The sequence below is a fragment of the Anguilla anguilla genome, chromosome 5 (genome assembly GCF_013347855.1).
Source record: "Anguilla anguilla isolate fAngAng1 chromosome 5, fAngAng1.pri, whole genome shotgun sequence".
Taxonomy (NCBI): domain Eukaryota; kingdom Metazoa; phylum Chordata; class Actinopteri; order Anguilliformes; family Anguillidae; genus Anguilla; species Anguilla anguilla.
Window position 1 is genome coordinate 60,010,607 of NC_049205.1, and position 22,907 is coordinate 60,033,513.

A 22,907-nucleotide genomic window follows, 5' to 3' on the forward strand; every position below is an offset into this window, starting at 1 on the left:
GGTGTTGAGTGCTTGGTGAGAGACCAGTTGTAAATGAGTCTGGTGTGACCCAAAAAGGTATCACATTAAGTTACTGAATTTACATGAAGTAATTCTTGCTGGTGTGCGTAGCCAGAAAGCTCAGTCGTGGTCTCATGTGATCATAGCGCTCAGTTCCAGTGGAAGCTCGGCGCTGGAGCACTCTTGGTCATGTGACGTGCTGGCTTTCCCTGGTTTCATGGTGTCGTGTTCATGTTTTTAAGATCGCTCGGATGGAGAAATGCCCTCCACCTCCACCTCCGCACTCTTATCTAACCTCACCCAGCGGCTTGGAAAGAGACGGGCGCCCTCCTTTTCCCGGACGGAGAGGAGAGAAAGAGGGGACCCTCCTCCTTCTGTTTCTCCTCCTCCTCCTCCTACTCCGTCATCTACCGCTCGCGCAGCCTCCGCCGGGCCCGACGGCTCGGTGCGCTGCAGCTACTGTGCCTCGCCCGGCCAGCAGGTGGCGGTGAAGACCTGCCTGGTGTGCGGGGCGTCCATGTGCGCGGCGCACCTGCGGCACCACCTGGAGTCGCCGGAGTTCCAGGCGCACCCGCTGGTGGCGCCCGTGGCGGACGTCTCCGCGTGGCGCTGCGCGGAGCACCAGGAGGCCAAGAAGATCTACTGCCGGGACTGCGCGGCGTGCGTGTGCACCGTGTGCACCGTGATCGGGGCGCACCGCGACCACGCCTGCGTCGGCGTCGCCGAGGCCGAGGGCCAGCTGAGGGTGAGTCGCCGTCGCCGTGCCTCGTCGCTATTGGCGCTGCCGGGACGTTGCCGTGGGAGCCGACGCGGACCGGCTCCTCTGTCTCTCTGCCTCGACGTGTGATGGGAGAGTGAGGTCACGTGAGCCTCACAAAAAGGGGTGGGGCTACAGCGAAACTGTCCACCACTGAACCAATATAAAAAAAAGTTTTGCGGTTTCCACGGCAACCCACCATGCTTGGTTAAAATCAGAGGGCCAGTGGTAGCATATAGGGCTGCTCAGTTGTGGTTGAATGAAACCTTACTCTCACATTACTTGCCAGTGTCCTGCTTCTCTCCCTCTCTTCTTCTTCTACAGCTAGGGTCTCTGCATCTCTGTCTCTTTGCCATTTGTCAATCTGCTGGTCTGGCTCTTCCTTCCTGCTGCTCCAACTGCTTCTGTCTCTCGTGTTTCAGGTATACTATTCATTACTGGCTCTCATCTCTCACACAGACCAGTAGTCTACTTGCATTGACACTTGCCATGCAACTAGACTGCTGGCTCACTCGCATTGCATCTTCGTCTTGTCACCCAGTGACCTGCACAAGTCCATAAACTGATGATGTCCCCGTGGAAAATGACTGTGATTGGTCCGAAGGTTCCATACATTTTGGTTTGTGCACATTTGTAATCTGCTCTGCCGAACTGACAGAGGACATTACAGAGAAATGGGATAGGCCTATGAACGTATTTTAGTGATGAGGAGAAATGCTAAACGTGATCAAGGTTTTAAACTGTATTGCTGAATGAGATGAGATGTGGTATGATGGGTCTTTCAGGGCAGCCTGAGAGATGACATGAAGAAAATGAAAGAGAACGAGGAGGTCATCCGAAGCAGAGTGGCCAGTCTCCAAGAGAAGGAGCAGAATATTCAGGTGAGAGGAGGAACCGAAGAGAGGAAATGCCATTGCAACTTACAGTACCACACCTTGACACGTGTGCCAGCGTCAGCCAGTGAGCGATGTTGATGATAGCGATGAGAATGTTGGTCACAATGATGAGAATGTTGGTCACAATGATGAGAATGTTCATGGTGATGATGAGAATCTTGGTCATAATGATGAGAATGTTCATGATAACGATGAGAATGTTCATGATGATGATGATGAGAATGTTGGTCATAATGATGAAAATGTTCATATTAATGAGGATACTGGTGATAATTATGGGGACGCTGGCGATGATGGGGACGTTAGTGATAATGATGATCTTTTTGATTACTCCCTCTCTCTCTCCAGGAGACTCTGGACCAGTCCCGGGACAGTCTGAGGCAGCAGTACCAGGCCATGAGGGAAGCGTTGGACAGGCAGGAGCTGATGGCTCTGCAGGTCGTGGACCGGGAGGAGCGTCGGGTTCTGGGGGGCGTCCAGGCCCAGCTGGAGCTGCTTCAGGAGGAGCTGAGATCCATCCAGACCAGCCTGGACACCCTGGAGGGGCTGTCCAATTCCAAGGGTGCCGAGCGGGTCAAAGGGCAGGCCTTCATCATGGTAAACGGGGCCTCCTTTGCACTTTGTCCCTACAATCATTTCTGCAGAAGGCTCCGATGTCAATACTTCCAATAACATTCTCTGTAACGCTGTTGCTATGTAACACTGTCACTCAAGGGGGTTCTTTATTGCTACCATAACCCTAGGCTTTTTTTTGTGGAGGTTCTAGCCCAGGATATGCAGTGTGAGGTAGTCAACCCCAACAGCAGAATGTTAATGCCAGATCCACATTAAGTCCCTTCACTCATGAGTAGTTATATCCTAATAATTTGTATTTTCCCTCCAACAGGAATACAGCAAGATTTCCGAAAGGTGAGTCTGACAAATTGACAGACCGCCTAGAATATGCATTCATTCGTTGAAACTGTTTGCTTATTGTACAATGCATTCAGTAAGGGTGGTTTTTATTTACATAGGGCTGGGTCCTAGAGCTTGTAAATAAAACAACCCTTTATTGACTGTGATTGAAATTCACGTTGAAACAAGCATTGTACAAAAGCACTGAATTTCACTAAAGAAATACCCTGCCCAGAATAGGCGGGTACAGATAATGGATGGATGGATGCATGGTGACCCTGCCCAGAATAAGCAGGTATAGATAATGGATGGATGGATGGATGGATGGTGACCCTCCCCAGGATAAGCAGGTATAGATAATGGATGGATGGATGGATGGATGATGACCCTCCCCAGGATAAGCAGGTATTGATAATGGATGGATGGATGGATGGATGGATGGTGGCCCTCCCCAGGATAAGCGGATATGGATAATGGATGGATGGATGGATGGATGGATGGTGGCCCTCCCCAGGATAAGCGGATATGGATAATGGATGGATGGATGGTGACCCTTCCCAGGTTAAGTGAGACTGCCCCGGTGAGTGTTGGCAGTCTGCTGCTGTGAATGCTGTGCCTCATACACGCTTGCGTGATGGGTTGTCTCGACGCGTCCCCCCCCTCAGTGTGACAGCGATGTCCAGCCCGTTAGGGGAGCTGGAGCCCCTGCAGGAGGTCGACCGTGCCCGACTGGGACAGCTGGAGGAATGGGCCGAGAGGAGGCTGAACGCGTTCCTGCAGGCCACGATGGACCGGGACGCCCTGCGACTGCTCTGTGAGCATCACGACCATAACCACAAACATAACCATAATCACACTATTACCATAACCACAACTACTACCATAACCATAACCACAAACATAACCATAATCACACTATAACCATAACCATAAACATAACCATAATCACACTATAACCATAACCACAAACATAACCACAATCACACTATAACCATAACCACAAACACAACCATAATCACACTATAACCATAACATAACCACAAACATAACCATAATCACACTATAACCATAACCACAAACATAACCATAATCACACTATAACCATAACCATAAACATAACCATAATTGCACTATAACCATAACCACAAACATAACCATAATCGCACTATAACCATAACCACAAACATAACCATAATCGCACTATAACCATAAACATAACCATAATCGCACTATAACCATAACCACAAACATAACCATAATCGCACTATAACCATAACCACAACCACAACTACTACCATAACCATAACCACAAACATAACCATAATCACACTATAACCATAAACATAACCATAAGCACACTATAACCATAACCACAAACATAACCATAATCACACTATAACCATAACCACAAACATAACCACAAACATGACCACAACCACGACCACCACATCCACAACCATAACAATAACTATAACTACAACTACTACCATAACCATAATCACTAGAATCACAGCCACAACCATGAACATAATCACAACCACAACCATAACTATAACCATAACTACTACCATAACCGTAACCACAACCACTACAATCACAGCAACAACCATTAACATAATCCCAGTCATAACCATAACCACAGCCACAACAAATTATCTAACTCAGTAGTCCTGCTTTGTGAAATGTGCTCTGTTCCACCAGTAGAGAGCGCTACCTGTCACACAAATCAGCAGAAACCAGTGCAGCCCTTAGGCTAGAAGAGGCTGAGCATGTAGTGAGGTACTCAGCAGTTAGTTTGAGACACTGACCCTCCACTGAAATGTTATGTAGATCTATGGGGCAGCACTGGCATGGGAATTCCCTGAAATATCCCAGCATGCACGCTGCAGGCATCATTCATTCAAAGTTCAGGATATGTCAGTTATTCCCCTGGTTTCCTTAAAAATTGTTTAAAAATCTAATTACTAAGCTCATGACTGCAGATTTGTCAGAGGTTAGGCTGAGTGAATATATTTTTCTTGAAAATCCGTATCACCTGGTCTTATATAGTGTCTATTTGCTACAGCATTTCTTTTTCTCCAGTGGTTCCCCAGTATCATGTAGCCCTAGTTCTGAGAAGACAATGATTGTCTGAAGAGTACTACATTCACCCAAATGTATATCAGTTTGTTTTATTGTACTGCAATGGCAGTACAATATTAGCTAGCCGGCTAGGCTAAAACGCGGGTCCCCAGCGGGAGAAGCGGCTACATTGACCACTGCAATTAAAGATGAGTTTACCAGTCAAGGAGCGATTAGGGCTGCAACTCGGGTGGACTGCAGCTCTACAGTGTGTACCGTGCATGGTTCGTAGCCTGTCGTTCACGCGTCGTGCTGCATTTACAGATGGGATCACCCCCTCTCTGGATCCCGACACCGCTCATCAGAAGCTGGTTCTGTCGGAGGGGTACACCAGGGTGACCCACAGCGACGAGCCCCAGCCGTACCCCGACCAGCCGGCCCGCTTCAGCACCTTCCCCCAGGTGCTGGGCGCCAGGGCCCGGGACGGGGGGCGGAGCTACTGGGAGGTGGCGGTGACGGGGGACGGCCGCTGGAAGGTGGGCGTGTGCGACGCCCTCCTCGGACGCAAGGGGGCGAAGGACGCCTGCCGAATCGGGTTCAACCCCCACTCCTGGTGCCTGTTCGGCGAGCGGGGCAAGATGGAGGCCCTGCACAACAAGGAGTCCTTCCCCGTGGAGGGCGGCGTCCCCGAGAGGGTGGGGGTGTTCCTGGACATGGAGAAGGGAATCCTGTCGTTCTACGCCGTGCCTGAAGGGGGCACCCTCACCCTGCTGCACAGCTTCACGCAGGCGTTCGCTCAGCCCCTCTTCCCCGCGCTGGCCGTGTCCAAAATGGAGCTGGCCTTCTGCCACCTGTTCCAGTGAACTTGCCCCCTCGCTCTCCCCAGTAACTGGTTGTTTTGGCTTCGCAGGGATAGTAGAGAAGGAACTTTTATCTCCTAAATGCACTTTACCAACATTACAAAGCAAAATGCTGACAAGCAAAGCATTGTAGTAGAATTGTAGTTGTGGACTGTGATAAACAGTCCATGGGCATTTTATGCATAAACACCAGCCATCCAATATGAAAGCCTTAGCTTTGGTCGAAGAGTGTGTTGCTGAATATTTGTTGTGTGCATTTGAAAGATTTTTTTTTTAATTTTTTTAAATGAACACCAAACCCAACCCCCCCCCCCCCAATCAACTGCACAAACTTTCTTAAAACCTATCCACTACAACAGGGCAGCTAGTGTCCTCCATAACAATGACACAAATGATAGCATTTTTTAAAATTATTAGTCATAATTATAAATTCAAATTGCAGTTTGAACGACCTTTTCTGAGTTTAGGAAGAGCTGTTGTAAGGCAGATTTAGAACATTTTTAAATATTTTAAATAAAAAATGAACTTTAAATAAAAAACCTTTGCATTTCAAAATATGCTATCCCAGTGTGTCGGACATCTCAATGTTTGAGTCATGGAGGTTACTGGCTTACATGCATTGCAAAGTGATCTGAAGCCAGCAGGTTTCTCTCTCTTTTAATGGAGCACGTTAAAAGCTTCAGACAAGAAAGCCTTGTGATCTTCATGAAAATTCATTGAAAATGGCAAACACTAAGTATTTGCTCGTGAAAGATAAGGGAAACAAAGCTACGAAGTACAGAGCACCATGGTGTGGCCCTTCTCAACAAGTAACAAAACACACCCGCAAGAACAAACAGAAAGCAACAAGGACGCAGGTCTACAGAGCTCACTTTATTTTCAGAATGAGTGCAGGCGGTTGTGGACGCCGCTGAGACACAGATAACTGCCATTTTTCTTGTACATTCGATGCTGAAATGTGGTGCGTTGACTCCAGCCTGACCTTGAGGGTGAGTGAGCTAGTGAGTGAGTGACTACTTTGAAATAAAAACCAGTTACTTTTTTTTGAAATAAATGACTGCGTTTTTGCGGTTGCATTTGCACCCTCTGTGGTCAGAGGAGACCAAAAATGAATGACAGACCAAGAAAAAGCCAGCATACGTTAAGATAAAAATACTAGTTTTAGTTTTAGTTCAGCCTCCATCTTAAGTCAGTCAGACAACCAGGTGGTTAATGGGGGGGAGGTGTGGAGAGGGGGCAAAGGTCAAATCTGTGATTAAACAGAACTGATTGGTCAATCCTGGGATAAAGCTCTCACGCAAATATTGACTGATTTGACGTATTAACGCTGCCAGCTCTTTCCGAAGTGCACGATAAGCACAGAATGATGCCACATCAAGCATGTTAGATATTCAGAGCGGGCGTGAGCGCTCGACACACGTGTGAGGAAAAAGAGGGCTCAGATTATTATCTACAGAGTAGACGGGTGGAGTAATCCAAACAGAAACCTGAAGCCAGCTGTAAAGGAGATAGCCGTATCTCCTCCAGGAGAGTACCCGGCGGCCATTTTCAGGTTTCCGTTCGATGTCGCCCCAGCTCGTTTTAAAGTCACAAGTGCAAATCTTTAAGAACGGGGGGCCGTTATTCCTTAACGATACCTCAGAGCACACAGGGACACACTCGTAGTTGGAGCCGTTCCTGGTATCGGTGCATCGCAGAAGCAACACGGCCGACCTCAACTGAATAGGTGCTATGGTTCCATTACTGCAGCATGATCCGCCTTTTTTTTTGTTTTTGTTTTTTTGATCGAGGGACTTGTGAAACAGCACAGATGCATGTTATACTACAGACAAAACACTGAAAAACACTTTTCAGGAGGGGGCAGCACGTTTTTAAATTAGGACATTTTAAATATATATATTTTTGGATTCAGTTAAAATAGCAAGCTTCCTCCCAAGTAACCACATGGTCAAGAAAATATTCCTTGTTAAAACCAAGGGTTTTTGTTTTTGAAAAAAAGAAAAAAAAATGCAAACACATCAGTGCTTTGTGAACAGGATAAACTCCCATCTGAAAAGTTCAAAAAGGTTTTGGGATTTGGGGTAGGTGGGGTCAACTGAAGCGGTCATATTTATCCTATCCAGCATAAGTCAAAAAACCATAAGTGTGTGCTGCTCTCTTATCTGAATAAATCCAGAAGAATGCAAGCACTGTTATAGATCTACTCAGGCCTGCACCTTGGGGGGGGGGGGGGGGCAGAATCCAGGTTTCCTAGCAACAAACATCCTCAGAACAAGGAGGAGGGGCTAAATTTGCCCAATTAAGACAATGATTGGTTGAATTTGTGCTCAAGTCTCTGCTGTGCACCCAAACCCCATTGGCCCTTCTGGGCCCTGGCCAATGACCTTTAACCTTTTCAGATGGGAGTGGGGGGGGGAGCGGGTGGTATTGTACAGGTCTGAGGAACAGACGGACTGTTAACACCCTGATCACAGGGGACACACAAAGTGAACTCACATTAATACATTATGAACTCAAGCCATGATGCAGATTCCTAAAACTTGAGCTTTTTTTTTTTCTCCTCCTTCTATGCAAGTGTCTGGGACAGACACAGAAAAGTAATAATAATTATGGAAAAGCCGTTCCCCCCCCCCACCCCCCCCCCCCCACCACCAGTAATGAGATTTTTCGTCGGATGCCCCCGGTGTTGTGGGCGGCTGCCGGGCGCCGCGGGCACCCGCTTCACTTGGTGACCGCGTGGATCCCGTGCGCCAGGTAGGCCACGTTGCCCGAGGTGACGCCCGCCATGGAGATGCGCCCGTCTTTCGTCATGTAGACCGAGAACTCCTTCGTCAGGCGCTCCACCTGTTTCACACGGACACACACACATGCACAAAACAGCACTCAGTCTGACTACGAAATAAAACACTCCTGAACCATCCCACCTGCAGTAAGACACATCCGTCTTATCAAATTCAATTACATCATACCAGAATGGCAAGCATGTAAATTCAGGCTCTCCAAAACTAATCCCTTTAAGAAATAACACCGCAAGTATGAATATCTAACTCCTAAAATAACCCAGAGACAGGACCCAGGCCCGGAGCGACAGGACCCAGGCCCGGAGCGACAGGACCCAGGCCCGGAGCAACAGGACCCAGGCCCGGGGCCCGACGGGGCAGCACCGCGGTGCGGTTCTCCTACCTGCTCTGGCTTGAGGCCGGTGAAGCAGAACATGCCGATCTGGTCGATGACGTGCTGCCAGTTGAGGGTGGAGCCCTCCTTCTTCAGGTTGGCCACCAGCTGCTCCCTCATCTTGATGATGCGATTGGCCATGCTGTGGACCTCCTCCAACCTGGCAGGGAAAGGGGTGGGGCTTAGAAGAGGGGGCATACCCCATATGCAACCACAATGGGGGGGGTGGGCATGCACTAAATACAACCGCAATGGGAGGGTAGAGACGCTTGGGAGAGTTCAAGTCCAGGCAAGACCTAGTGCTGGATCCTCTCTAGAGCACAGGCAAAGGAGTCAAAATGGGCTGAATGAGCCATTCTCATTATTACTTTCTCATTATCATACTTTCTTATTCTCATAGCAGAGGGCGACATAGCTCAGGAGGTAAGAGCGGTTGTCTGGCAGTCGAAGGGTTGCCGGTTCGAGCCCCGCCCTGGGTGTGTCGAAGTGTCCTTGAGCAAAACACCTAACCCCTAAATGCTCTGGTTAATGAGAGGCATCAATTGTAAAGCGCTTTGGATAAAAGCGCTATATAAATGCAGTCCATTTACCATTTACCATATGAACATATAAAACCATGAGTTACAAGGAAGGATAATGCTAAGGGAACTGGGCATGGCAATGGGCGGGTAGTGTTTAGTGGGTGGAGGCGTGGTTGGCAGGGGGAGGTGGGGTTGGTGGGTAGAGATGGGGGGTTAGCGCATGGGTGGAGTTTAGCAGGTGGAGGTGGGTTTAATGGATGGGAGGTGTTAAGAGGATGGAGGCAGAATTAACGAATAGAGGCGGAGTTAGCGGATGGAGGCAGGGATGAGTAGAAGGGGAGGGGCTACCGGATGCAGGCGGGGTTAGTGGATGGAGGCGGAGTTAGCAGATGGAGACGGGGTTATCAGACGGAGGCGGGGTTAGCAGACGGAGGCGGGGTTAGCGGATGGAGGCGGAGTCGGGCGGGACTCACCACTCGCTGCGCAGCTCGGGGGTGTTGAGGATGGTGGCGGCGATGCGGGCCCCGTTCATGGGTGGGTTGGAGTACATGGGGCGGATGAGGATCTTCAGCTGGGACTCCACGCGTTTGGCCTCCTCCGCGTCGTTACACACCACCGTGAACCCGCCCACACGCTCGCCTGGGCAGGAACCAATCAGCAAAAGAATTTACTCTCGAAGCACATTCAGAGGGAAATTTGCAGCGTTTACGTTCTGGGGCCTCATTCTGTAATCTGTTTGAAACGTCGCTTTAACAATCAGGCAAGTGTTCTAGTCTGTAGTGCAGGAGTCAGGTTTCTGGAGAACTGAAATCTAAGAGGTTTGACCCAGATGCCCTTCACAACTCCTCTAGCTTCTCAAGTACTCACCACAGAGAACTCACCACAGAGCACTCAACACAGTGTACTCACCACAGAGAACTCACCAGAGTACTCACCAGAAAACAAGCAAAAAAAAAACAAAACAAAAAAAAAACCCCCCAGCAAGTCTTTTTGTTCTTATTTTTTTAAATCCCACTTTCAGGTTGTGAGCCACAGACTTGAGCACTAGCGGTCCCACAGGACCGATTCATCCGCCCATTTGACACGCATCACGCTCATCAGAGCACGCCAGCGTCCTGAGCGGGGGGCAGCAGCGTAGCGCAGCGGGGACAGAGCAGGGAGCGAACGCATCGGCCCACAGAGCGCTGGACGGACCGCCGCGGGGAAAGAGCCGCCGACACGCCGTCGTATGATCTAAGGCGCCCCGCGTTTCCGTGGTTACGGAACGCCCGTCAGCGCCCAGCTGACCTTTCAAATAAACGGGATTCGCAGTTTAATTTCCACTTCAGGAATCGGTATTTCGTGAAAGGAATTATGTTCAACGTGGAATTAAATGAAGGTCAGCAACGTGTTGCTCAGAAACTAGCACGAGGTCAGATAAATAGGGGTTTCATTACATTTTAAACCAAAATATTTAAATCGATACAAATAACAAATAAGGAGGAGGAGGAGAAGCACACCGACTGACATTTAGACGTGCAATTTAGTTACCCGTCATTCTAATAGTCTGTGCCCGCGAACTGTGCATATCCCCCCCCTGCACTGATGAAATCAGTTTTTTTACAAAAAAAAAATGAATGTGAGCAGTGTGCCTGCTGAACGGCTCATAGTCTGAAGATGCTGAGAAGTGGACGGTTAATGTCAGCGATGCAAACCTTGTGATGAGGAGATGGCAAATTTCAATTTCAATTTCTACTGTCCAAATTTAGTTTCTAGTGAACAACTGCAATGCATCTTAGAAAAATATGTGCACACGACACTATGGAGGGAGGCGTGGTTTAGAAGAAAGTAATCAACAACGGATCGAAATAACAAAAAAGGGAAAAGCCGCGGCTTCCTGCCTCTTTCAGCCCAGTGCATGCTGGGATAGGCTCCAGCGGGTTAGATAATGGATGGATAGACGGAAGCAGGGGGGCCCTGCTACTTCAAAGAGTGAAAGAATCAATGGGAGAGAGGACGGATGGAGAGAGAGAAACGATGGGGGGGGGGGGGGAGGGGGGAGGAAATGCCGAACAATATTCTATGACTTTGCTAATTTGGGCCAGGTTTCAGACAGGACACAGAATCGCACTCGAATGCCGGAACAGAGATTCTTTTTCCAACATGGCCGACGTCGCTCCCTCCCTCCCGGGTCCGGAAGCAGGGGCCGCAGAGGCGACGGGGGGGGGGGGGGGGGGCCCGGACTCACCGTACAGGCCCATGTTCTTGGCGAAGGACTGGGACAGCACGATGTTGTGGCCCTCCGCGATGAAGTGGCGCACGGCCCAGGCGTCGCGGTCGATGTCCCCGCTGGCGAAGCCCTGGTACGCCATGTCGAAGAACACCAGCAGGTTCTTTTTCTAAAATGGAGGGTGGGGGGCGGGGGGGGGGGGGCAGGGGGGTTGGCGGGAAAAGAGGAGAGACGGTGAGAAACACAAACACAAACAGCCGCGCGCCCTCGGACTTTGCGCTGGAGAGCAACTCCGTGCTCTCTCTTCTCCACTTCGCAAACGGAAAAGCTCCCATTTCATTCTCAAACATTGGAAAAGCGTGCTGGGATCTTTAGGACCCTGCGCGGTCCGAGGCCAGGGGCAGGTCCGAAAGCTGAAACGTAACCCCCCTTCACCCCACACGGGACACATCTGCCTTCAGCCACAGCTGCTTTACTGTTCCCAGAACCGCAGCGCAGTCCCTCCGTAAATCACATTACACAAACAGAATTTAAACGTTCAGCTAAACACAGGAAATGTTACGGCCCTGGGCTGCAGCAGGGCTATTCAAATGCAGCCCTAGGGGGGGTCTAATTTGGCCCACTGAAGGTACAGAGTAGTCCTTCGATTAATGAGACTATGCTGACTATTCAGAATGAAATCAGGCACATTAAAAATTGTCCACATACTGAGGTCCGCACAGGGCCAGCACACTAGAATAATATCTCTGCACATTTTAAAACATCGACTTTCTCTAGAAACACACGCAGACTGGATCTACTTTGTATTATGAATGGTTTAGTGTAACATTTTGGGCCCGTGTGCAGCATTTTTTATAAAACGAATTTGCCCCTTAGGGTGTGTAATGTACCTAGTTAGGCTAATACGATCACGTTAGTTTTTATTTGCCAGGATTGTTTTTGTCTGATTCTGATTAGGCAAATGTGATTTCAGTGCTAGTTTTGTACTTGGCAGGATTGTTTGTTTGTTTGCTGAACAGGTTACCCTACAGGGTTGGAGTCCTGATCTATGTGGTCACTTCTGGCACTACGATCTTTACTTCACTCTAGTGTGTTTCTTCTGCACCTCTGCACCTTGAACTGATGCACTTGTTGTACATCGCTCTGGATAAGAGCGTCTGCTAAATGCCTGTAGTGTAATGTAATGTTGTCCAGGGCCTTCTAATGCAGCTTCTGGCTGCAGCGCCACCTTACCTTCGCTAGGGCGGCGATCTCCTTCCACTGCTCCGGTCGCGGGTCCACCCCCGTGGGGTTGTGGGCACAGGCGTGCAGCAACAGGACGCTCTTGTCCGGGATTTTCTTTAAGGAGGGAATTTTTAAAAATGATTAATGATTCAGCATTGCTCAAATCGCTAAACTGAATGGATGTGGAGACCCAGTGACCCCCGTGCACATCATCCACTGGATTTATAAGATGTGTAGATCTGTGATGTGTCGTCAAATCACGGATTCAGCTGAACCCAATCAATCAACAGAATAATCAATCTCAGAGTAACAGGGTATGATCAGTTCAAATCAGCAAGCTGATCACATTACAACTCCACCCACTTTTGGGATTACTGAAGTCACGTTCTTCCTTCACCACTGTCCACCAAACCCCAAACTATTCCCCATCTGACGTAAAACAAAAAAATAGAACACCCAAGGTAAATCGACACAAGATCGCAAATGTGTGATCAGAATGTTCTTCACAGAACATTCCAATGCCGATGTCACAATCACTGCTGGTGACTGAAAGCAACAGAGTTCTAGAACACTGACTTAGAATTTTGAGAGAGAGAAAAAAAAAAAAAAAAAAACTACTCTTCAAAGGTTTAGAGGTCAGAGACACTTATTACACCTATGTTATCATGAATGTAAGCTGACCGCAGTCTTACCGAGATATCATCCAGGGCTCCCTTGGAGTTGAACCCGCAGGTGCTGGGGTCATAGTAGGTGTAGGCCTTGAGCTGCATGCCCGCATCCCTGAAGATGGGGGTGTGGTTTCCCCAGGAGGGTTTGGGCAGGTACACGTCCCGAACAGCCGTGTGGAAGCGGGACTGGGGGGTGGGGGAGGAGGGGGGGAGGGGGGGCAGCAACGTGAGATTTACTCCTCAGACTGTTCCGAGTGCAGCTCGCTCAATGATAAAGACCTTCTGTGCTGTGGAAAGGGAGACTTACCAGGAAGTCGGCGCCGATTCTCAGTGACCCGGTGCCAGAAATGCTCTGGACGGTAACACTCTGCAAAGAGAGCGAAGCAGGGGGGAGACTTTCAATGCGATGCAAACTTGCCAAAGGCACTATTTCACCCCAACGGAACGCATCTGCTTCTCAAACAGCACACTGCTCAGACTCTCCCAAGCGCCGCCATCCATCCCATTTACAGCCTATACACCGCCATTCACGGAAGGTCGCGCACGTTCTGCGCTCCCATCATTTTCAGACGGGCACGTAGGCGGACGCCCTCCCCCTCTCCCCGGGCACTCACCCTGCCGCTCTTCAGGACCTCGCTGTCAGCACCCAGGGCCAGCTCCGCGCAGGCCTTGGTGAATTCCCCCAGGCCTCCGATCGGCAGGTACTCCTTGTCCAGCTTCTTGGAGGCGATCAGGGCCTCTGCCTTTTAAGGGGGAAGTGGCAAGAGAAGTGAGTGGGGGGGGGGGGGGGGGGGGGGGGGGGGGGAGGGCAGTGCAACGGTTCGGTAACTGCCACTGTACCCTTGAGCAACGTGCCTAATCTGAATTACTTCAGTAAAACTCCCAGCCGTATAAATGGAGTGATTGTATGTTAAAAGAATGCAAGCTGTGTACGTTTCTCTGGATAAGACTGTTGACTAAATGGGCAGGCATTCATATTTAACATTTTTTAGACTACATTTTAGACTTGCCGTCTAAGGCAAGTACATGACAAAGAAAGTGAAACACACACACACATCTTGCACACAAGCTGCATAGAAGACCTTTATTAGCCTGCAATAGGCCTCCACACGTGCCCAATGCTTTACAGCACGCTTAATGCAATCTTCTCTAAGCTGCCGTGTCTAACACACAAGCTGGTGTGTAAGTTCCGGGTCCTCGCGTTACTCAACGAGGACCTGAAATGAACCGCATCGACAGTTCCCAGAAGGCCGTGGGGCCTGTGGTGTACAGTTGCCCAACTGGGCCTGTAACTCTATAGGTCTCACGTCCATGGCAGGGCATTAGCTTTGCACCTTTGAGCCATCAACCTAATATCCTGAATATCCAGGTGAAAATGAGTAAATATGTATAAAAATAAAAAAAAATAAAAAAAGTTACTTTGAATAGGCTCATCTGCTAAACAAATAAGACCCCCTGACAAAGGCATTTATACATTTCAGTTTTTCTCATTTACTCAGCATTTGTTCTTAACATTACATTACATTACAGGCATTTAGCAGACGCTCTTATCCAGAGCGACTTACACAGCTTTTTACATTGTATCCATTTATACAGCTGGATATATACTGAAGCAATTTTTGGTTAAGTACCTTGCTTAAGGGTACAACGGCAGTGTCCTACCCGGGAATCGAACTTGCAACCTTTCGGTTACAAGCCCAGTTCCTTACCCACTGTGCTACACTCCCTCCTACATACTAATAAACTGACTCTCGTTCTCGAAAGATGCATTTAATTTGATCATTCATTGTTTTTAATCTATATTTATTCTGTTGAATGTTCCACAATTACATTTACTGCAAGAGCATAGCCTACTATATGTGTTCTGCAGTTGCTCCAATGACCTTTCACATGCCCTTACTACTGTCACTTTTGACAAAAGTGTCTGCCAAATAAAATGTAATAAAACGTAATGTAATGCATAGTGACTGTCTTACACACATCAGTCAAAGCTTATAAAACAGAGAAGGTGCTCTGAGTTGACTCTGAGGAAGACGCAACGTCGAAAAGTCAGTCTTATTCAAATTAACGAGGCTTCATTTTGCATGAGCGCTCCAGCGTCTACTTTGGATAGTCTCTCTGAAGAGCCTGGGGGTATTTTTTTGTGCATAGCCACTGGAGTTTAGGACCCAGCACACTTTTTGCTCGGGGTTCACTATCGGTGGTGAATGGTGACGGCGTGCTAGTGTTTAAAAGCTGATTGCGTGCAGGTTTCACTGCGATCCGTCTGAAGCTCACTGGAGCGGTGCTGGTGTAACAGGAAGAGGGAGGGACGGTGTCCGCAGGATGCACACCTTGCGCACGCAGCTCAGGACGTAGGGCTTGCCCTGGTCGTCACGGTACGCGCCCACGCCCAGGTTCATCTTCTTGGGGTTGCTGTCGCGCTTGAAGGCCTCCGTCACCCCCAGGATGGGGTCGGGGGGCCCCATCTGCACCTCCGACCACCATGAGCTGGAGAGGGGGGCAGGAGAGGAAACAGAGGAGGGAAAGGAGGGGGCAGAGGAGATGGGGCAAGGGAGGAGAGGGGGCGGGAGGAGGGGAAGGAAAGGGGGCAGGAGAGGGATAGGAGAGGGGGGCAGGAGAGGGACAGGAGAAGGGGGCAGCAGAGGGACAGGAGAGGAGAGGAACAGAAGAAGGGGCAGGAGAGTAGAGGGGGCAGGAAAGGTGAGGGGGGGCAGGAGAGGGGAGGGGGCAGTAGAGGGGCAGGAACAGCAGAGTCATCAGCATGAGGCCATCAGGAAAAGTGGTAGAGGAGCAGAGGCATTTAAAGAGCCGGACGCTGGCAGTGACAGACTGAATCACCACACTCTGCTCTGCTCCTAGTCACACAGTTAATGCTTTACATGCATGCTCTCAGCCAATGCCCTTGTCCCGAGGACCTCGCAGAGTAAACAATTTTGCACACGCTGTAAATTACACAATTCACTTCCACATCTGGAGTCAACTGAGGCAGCCATCTCCCACAGGCCATGGAGGAGGAGTAGCTGTGCTCCAATCAGAGCCTGACAATTCAAGACTCATTCAAGCTTCAGAGTCCAAGGTGTTGCAGCTCTTATTGTAACCAGAATTACAACATTGATTGTACAGTCAGAATACACAAAATAAAAAAACTAACTGTAACATACTCAATCATTAATCCCCAGAGAATCTTATTTCATGATCTCTGACCTTAAGGATGCTCTCTTGCAGATTAGCCTGACTGCCAGCCAAGGCTCCCCCCACCTCTCAATCTTAGTTACCGTAACAAGTCTAGCCTAGACAGTCATGTGACCATCCCGTACTGGCCACACAACAGGGGAGAAGGGGCAAAACCTCCTTTCTCACAGAAGCTTATTTAATAAAAGAGGCCATGGAGATATAATATTACAAAACTTCCCACCACGTGAATAAAAGGAGCTCTTTCACTTGCACAAAGCTGTGGTCTCAGAGAGAGAGAGAGAGCATTCACAAATACCCGCTCCAGCATAAGAGGCTTAAAACAGCCCTCCTTTTAGAGGCCGCCTACAGTTAGCTAGGGAGGAAGCTCAGGGTCGCTCCCACAGCTCACTTCCTGTCATCGTGCGTGCCCTGCAGCAGCAGCAGCATTTATAATGACAGCCCTCAAACCCCCTACGTATAGCAGTGTGCCCAATTTGCATTTCAGTTTAAAGAGCAGCGTTTCCAAAAACTGTGGGTCGGGACCCAAAATAGGTCGTGGGAGTGCATGAGGCAGGTCCCAGAACGAGTCTTTAGTCCACTGGGCTAAGTTAGTATTTGTATTTGATCGGTCCCTGAAGTTACAAAATTTCTCATTTGGGTCCCAATATTAATAGGTTTAACAACCAGTGCTTTACAACAATGATACGACCATTCACTGTATTTATAAGTTAGAATTTTATCCTTCTAAGCATCAGTAAAATTTTCTTGGATTTTTCTAAAAGGCAAGTAAGAAACACAATGAAAAATTAGCCATACAAATAAATAAAAAAAAACACTAAAAAATAAAACCTGGAATGGGTTTCTGAAAGGAAAATATTACACAGGAAACCTTGTAACATGCAAATTGCATTTCATATTTCCCATCACAAACTGACCTAAGCACTTAGTGGTCATGGGACAGCTAAACAGACGGAAGTGTAAGCCAATTCTAATTCACAGAATGGTTATTACTGCATCCTGTGTCTGCCAGGGCTGAAGAGTGTGACTCAGGACACAAGATGAGGTATAAGCACACCTTTCCCACCTCCATGATTCGGACAGCCAATAGCGCGTTGCTTTCCAACGGGGGTAAGTTTCCAGAGAGCGAATGAGATCAATTTTATCCGGCACGGTCGCACACACCAGCTCTGTTCTGCGTGGTCTTCTCACATTTCACTTTCAAAGCCTCCTGAACCTTCACTAAATATAGAACCCTGGATGGACGGCCTATTCTGAAAGGGCACCGTAGAGAGGAATTGCGCGCCAGCAGCCATGATATGACTCGTAGCTGACTCATCACCTGATTGATAACGAAAGAGAGAGAACGTTTTTTTTTTTAATGCCTGGTGGAACAGGTAGTGGAGGCGGCAGCTTCACACTGAATGCTGGGAACCTAGCTGTACCGTACCCCGCTTGCAATGTGGGGAAAAAATAAACCGTCAAAACTGCTTTAGGGAAGATTCACTCATTTCAAACATGAGATCTTGATTTTATTAGCATCTTTGTCTGGAGCCTATGACCGTGACAGTTATAGTCACATTATGGTCATGCACACCAGCATTCTCTCTCATCAACGTTCTCTTCCATTTCTGTAGCCAATACAGGAGTAGAGTGGGAATGAGCGAACTCCAGATTCCCATGCAGATTCCTACAGCCAGTCTGTATGGCTTTGAAAGAATGGGCTTATCATGTGCATCATGCAGTAAACGGGCAACTAGCAAGGTTATCTGTCAGCCCAACTGAAAGTCAGCAGAAACACTTTTCTTTTTTGTTTTTAAAGCTCACTAGTGTTGCAAGTAAAGCTTGATCGGTTTGATCTCTGTCCTTGAATTGCAATACAGTCACCATTACTATATACAGATTACTAGCACGCTATTCTGTAAAGTCTGGTCGTCTGACACACCCGGATAATAGACCCACTATTATTAAAACCAAATCATAGCATCAACAGGGTATCAAGAGGATAATGCTGACTAAATTCAAATGTATGCTTTAACCTATGTTTTCGTGCAACGATCAGTATGATGCTTAGAGAGCCATTAAAAGGAAAGCCATTGAGGAAAAATTAGGTGCCAAAAAGTGTCCAGAACTTCTATTAATCCCTGTTTATGATCACTTCGCAGACAAGGAGCATTGCCTGAAGTGATTAATGGACTGTTCTGAAAAAAAACCCTCATCGATGGGGCAGTCCCTAGCCTCTTCGACTGGTTGCTACGCGAGAGTTGTTAGCTAGTAATTTGCCAGTTGGCAAGGCCTTGAGCATGTACATTCGTTATTTGGTATGGTACGGGCCAACAGAAACGCACGCAATCGACGGCACAATTATGGCTGAACGCTGGCGCACAATTCTTAGCGTTTTTCCAGAGTCACGTACTGAAAATAGGCTACTAGCGGTAAGTTATACCAATTTGTCCTCCAAGAGGACAACTTAAGGACACAGAAACTCCGACCAATCGGCATCGAGGCATCTGCGTCTTCTAACCAATCACAATATAAAACAGACCAAGCCTACGGTGTCCCGAGTTGATCAAAATTCTGAATTCCACTAAAATGGTGCGTAGAAGACGAAATAGAAATGGCTCCCATGACCTCTTCTAGCTTGAAACTAGGTTTACGCAAATACAAAAAGACGAGGCTGTCTTATATTAATAGTATTAAATCGTGCACCCACTTCTGTGGCTAAAGACTAAAAACTTAGGTTGTTGAGAGTTCCAGCAGTAATATTAAGACGGACCTCCACAGAAAAGTTCGCTAAATGTAGCTAGCTAGTCTACCTGCTAACTGCACACAGAACGCGCGGAATAAGTTTCATTACGTTTGAAATTCACGCTTTTTACTTTAGCTATGTTAGCAACACAAGTCACTATTAAAACAGTCTGGAAAGCATAATCCAAATACCCAAGTTAATTACCATTCTTCACGGCAGCTGGATAGACCTTGACTTGGCTCCCGTATATGCGCGCTACATAGCAGATGGATAGCTAAACCATTAAGCCACATTACAGAATAATTGACAAAGCTAGATATGATCCATATTCAGATTGACATCCAATCTCACTCAAAGATATGCGAAAACGGACGGCTAATTAGGCAACATAAAACTATGTTGAACTTATTCGAAATCCGGAAGATCAACGTAACTCAGCTGGCTGGCTACCTAACCAGGTACCGTTACCTAGCTAACTTCAATGATTAACAGTGGGTTTTTATAAATGCTACTAGCTCTGCTTATGCGCGTACCTAGCTAGGTGGATAACGCCAGAGGGGCGAACATACAACGCTAGCTAACATTAGCAGGGAACTGAAAAATCTGTGATGTTGCATCACTATTGAACAGCGCCAATGTAAAAACCTAACGTTAACGTTACCTTGCTCGAATGGGGAACACCCCCAACGAAGGGGAGAAAGTCCCGATACTGGAGAAGATCTTGCTGGATTTCAGTAGGGCCATGGTGGTTCGCTGCTCGAGGCAAAGCACGGGGTGAAGTGACAGGATGAAATGGTTAGGCAGTTGGCAGGCTCGTCGAGGAATCGCACGCACGTTGCACGCAACCAAGAGCACGTAAAATGGCTTGGTTGTGTACTAAATTTTCCACAGCGCCTCCAAACTACAACTCCAAGTCATACACACACCGATGCAACAGTGGTGCTAAACCTAGCTGCAATCGGCTCAATGCACCGTGTATTGCGTGTTGCAAACTATTTTTTCTACAGTCCATGGTTGCAAAACATATTTATGTTCGCTGAGATTACCTCTTGAGGTAACTATATACTTTTAGAATGTGTCTCATTTATATTTCAGAATAAAATGTATTTATTTAATAAAGTTATACCCGGGAATCGTTTGTTTGAAACTCCATCATTTCAGGCGCTGTATTGCTGCTCAGTTCTCGTTCCGAAACGTTATAACCTATACTGTTAGTCGTTAAGCAAAACGATAACACATTCGAAAAGGGGTTTTCATTTGCCAGAATGACAGAAGTTTGGGTCGTGTTTAGGATGTAACGAAGGTATCTCCTGTATATCTCGGGTTATTATGCAGAGAACATTCAGGGAGTTTTAACACAGTAAAATTAAGGTAATGTATTTGTTTTTAGTGACTTGTGCTGTTATTCTGTCTATTGAAATATCGAAATATTCCAATCTGGCTTTAGATCCCTCCACAGTAGGCTTACTGAGACTGCGCTGCTCAAAGTCTGTAATTACCTGCTGTTGGCTGAAGACGCTGGTGAATGCAGCCATTTTAGTTCTGTTGGACCTCAGCACAGCCATCGACACGGTCGATCATAACTTGCTCACTGACAGACTGGAAAAGTGGGCAGGTATCAATGATGTGGCCCTAAGCTGGTTCATGTCCTACCTATCTAATAGATGCTTCTCTGTGACTGTGGCTGGCTCAGTTTCTCCCCCCACGGACATTTTTTAAGGTGTTCCACAGGGTTCAATCCTGGGTCCCATTTTATTCTCCATTTATATGCTCCCTCTTGATGTCATCATCCGCAAATATAACGTCCAGTTTCACTGTTACGCCGATGACACACAGCTCTATATTCCAATCAGACCCGGTAACCAGTCTAATATTGCAACCCTCCACAAGTGCCTTGCTGAAATAAAATATTGGATGTCAGACAACTTTCTCCAACTAAACCATACAAAAACTGATGTCATTGTACTTGGTTCCCCCGCAAGCAGAAATCAAATCTTGGCAAACCTAGGAGAACTAGCAATCTATGCTAAGTCCTCAGCCAGAAATATTGGTGTAATTTTTGATCAGGACTTGTGTTTCAAACCCCATGTAAAAAAAGTAGTTCAGTAATGTTTTTATCATTTGAGAAATATAGCAAAGGTTAGGTCCTTCATCTCTGCCCCAGATCTGGAGAAACTCATCCATGCTTTTATTTCCTCCTGCCTCAACTATTGTAACTCCCTGTATACCAGCCTTAGTCAGAAAACAATCCACCGCCTACAGTTAGTTCAAAATGCTGCAGCTCGGCTCCTAACTCAATCCAAAAAATGTGATCATATCACCCCTGTCTTAGCATCCTTGCATTGGCTGCCAATCCTATCTTAGGATTGATTTTTAAATTCTTTTAATTACTTTTAAGGCCGGGCATGGGATGGCCCCTCACTATATTTCTGATCTTTTATCCCCCTATGAGCCAGGACACAGACTGAGATCCTCGGGTAAGGCGTTGCTAGCCATTCCAAAGTCAAGGCTGAAAACCAACGGCGACAGTGCCTTTGCTGTCAGAGCCCCTAGACTTTGGAACATTCTATCAGTAAATATCAGGCTTGCAGAGTCAGTTCCCCATTTTATTTCACTTCTTAAGACATATTTTTATAATAAAGCATTTATTGGGTGATTTTGTATTTTATTTTATTTATTTATTTATTTAATGTTATTTTATTATTTTTATTTGTTTTTGTGTTTTGTATCGACTATTGTGAAGCACTTTATTTCCTCTATTGAAAAGTGCTATACAAATAAAGCTATTATTATTATTATTATTGGACCATGCATTCTCTGTGACATGTTTAACAAAAATCTGCTAAATGAATCTGAGTGTTAAAACACTTTCAGACTGAGCGGTCATCTATGGTAGCTGACCTGGTTGTTAGTTTTAAATGAAAACAACCAGCAGAACTTGATGGATAGTTCTCATGGACCCAAAATTTTGTGTGAAAGTAGTGGAATGCAATACCAAAAAAATCCACTTGGTGGTGCAGTTGCACTGGTAGTAGATTAGTTAGTCTCTGGGGTTGAACAAGCTGCATTTAGAATGTGTTTTCGATAAAGGGGATATGATTGCATTCAAGCTGAAAACATTCATCCACATAATTCTTAAAATACGTCAATCATTCACGTAAAAATGCACCCCGGCATATTGTCGGTTCAACAACTACGGTATTATTCAATGCAAAAAACTTGCAATGCCTGTGTTCCTCTTTGCATTGATGAAAATGGTAGCAAGTCAGTAATTTTTATAGGATGAATATTGTTTTTTAATATCTTAATTTGATATATTGTGCGTGGTGATGCAGCGGGTAGCACTGTTGCCTCACACAAGGTCTTGGCTTCGAATCCCGGCCTGGGCCTTTCTGTGTGGAGTATGTATGTTCTCCCCGTGTCCGCGTGGGTTTCCTCGAGTACTGTGATTTCCTCCCACAGTCCGAAGACATGCATGTAGGATAATCGGAGACTCTGAATTGCAATAGATTGGCGACCTGTCCAGGGTGTGTTCCTGCTTCTCGCCCAAGGCATGTTGGAATAAGCTCCAGCAACCCCTGCGACCCTGCCCAAGATAAGCGGATACAGATAATGGATGGATAGATTTGATATCTCTCTATATATATTTTTATTTTTTTTCCCCTCAGGTTGGAACTGCCGAAATGGAGAAGCGGAGGCTGAGAGCGAAGAGGGGGAATT

General features: G+C 47.2%; 2 protein-coding genes across 2 annotated transcripts in view; one reads left to right on the forward strand and one right to left on the reverse strand.

Moving 5' to 3' along the window:
• LOC118227170 (tripartite motif-containing protein 14-like) overlaps nucleotides 1-6,514 on the forward strand; it is a 7,287-nt gene extending 773 nt beyond the window's left edge. Inside the window, exons 2-7 of the mRNA XM_035417341.1 lie at nucleotides 243-745; nucleotides 1,543-1,638; nucleotides 2,002-2,250; nucleotides 2,540-2,562; nucleotides 3,213-3,361; nucleotides 4,933-6,514. Of these exons, the coding sequence (XP_035273232.1) occupies nucleotides 243-745; nucleotides 1,543-1,638; nucleotides 2,002-2,250; nucleotides 2,540-2,562; nucleotides 3,213-3,361; nucleotides 4,933-5,471 (1,559 nt within the window). The 3' untranslated portion in view covers nucleotides 5,472-6,514. The remainder of the gene's footprint in view (nucleotides 1-242; nucleotides 746-1,542; nucleotides 1,639-2,001; nucleotides 2,251-2,539; nucleotides 2,563-3,212; nucleotides 3,362-4,932) is intronic.
• Nucleotides 6,329-20,016, reverse strand: got2a (glutamic-oxaloacetic transaminase 2a, mitochondrial). The gene is made up of 10 exons (XM_035417344.1): nucleotides 19,849-20,016; nucleotides 15,598-15,754; nucleotides 13,879-14,007; nucleotides 13,572-13,631; nucleotides 13,289-13,450; nucleotides 12,606-12,710; nucleotides 11,391-11,541; nucleotides 9,637-9,802; nucleotides 8,652-8,802; nucleotides 6,329-8,312 (listed from the first exon to the last, which is right to left on the reverse strand). Exons 1-10 carry the CDS (start codon nucleotides 19,929-19,931, stop codon nucleotides 8,190-8,192), a joined length of 1,287 nt encoding a protein of 428 aa, XP_035273235.1. The 5' UTR covers nucleotides 19,932-20,016; the 3' UTR covers nucleotides 6,329-8,189.
• Nucleotides 20,017-22,907: the final 2,891 nt, after the last annotated feature.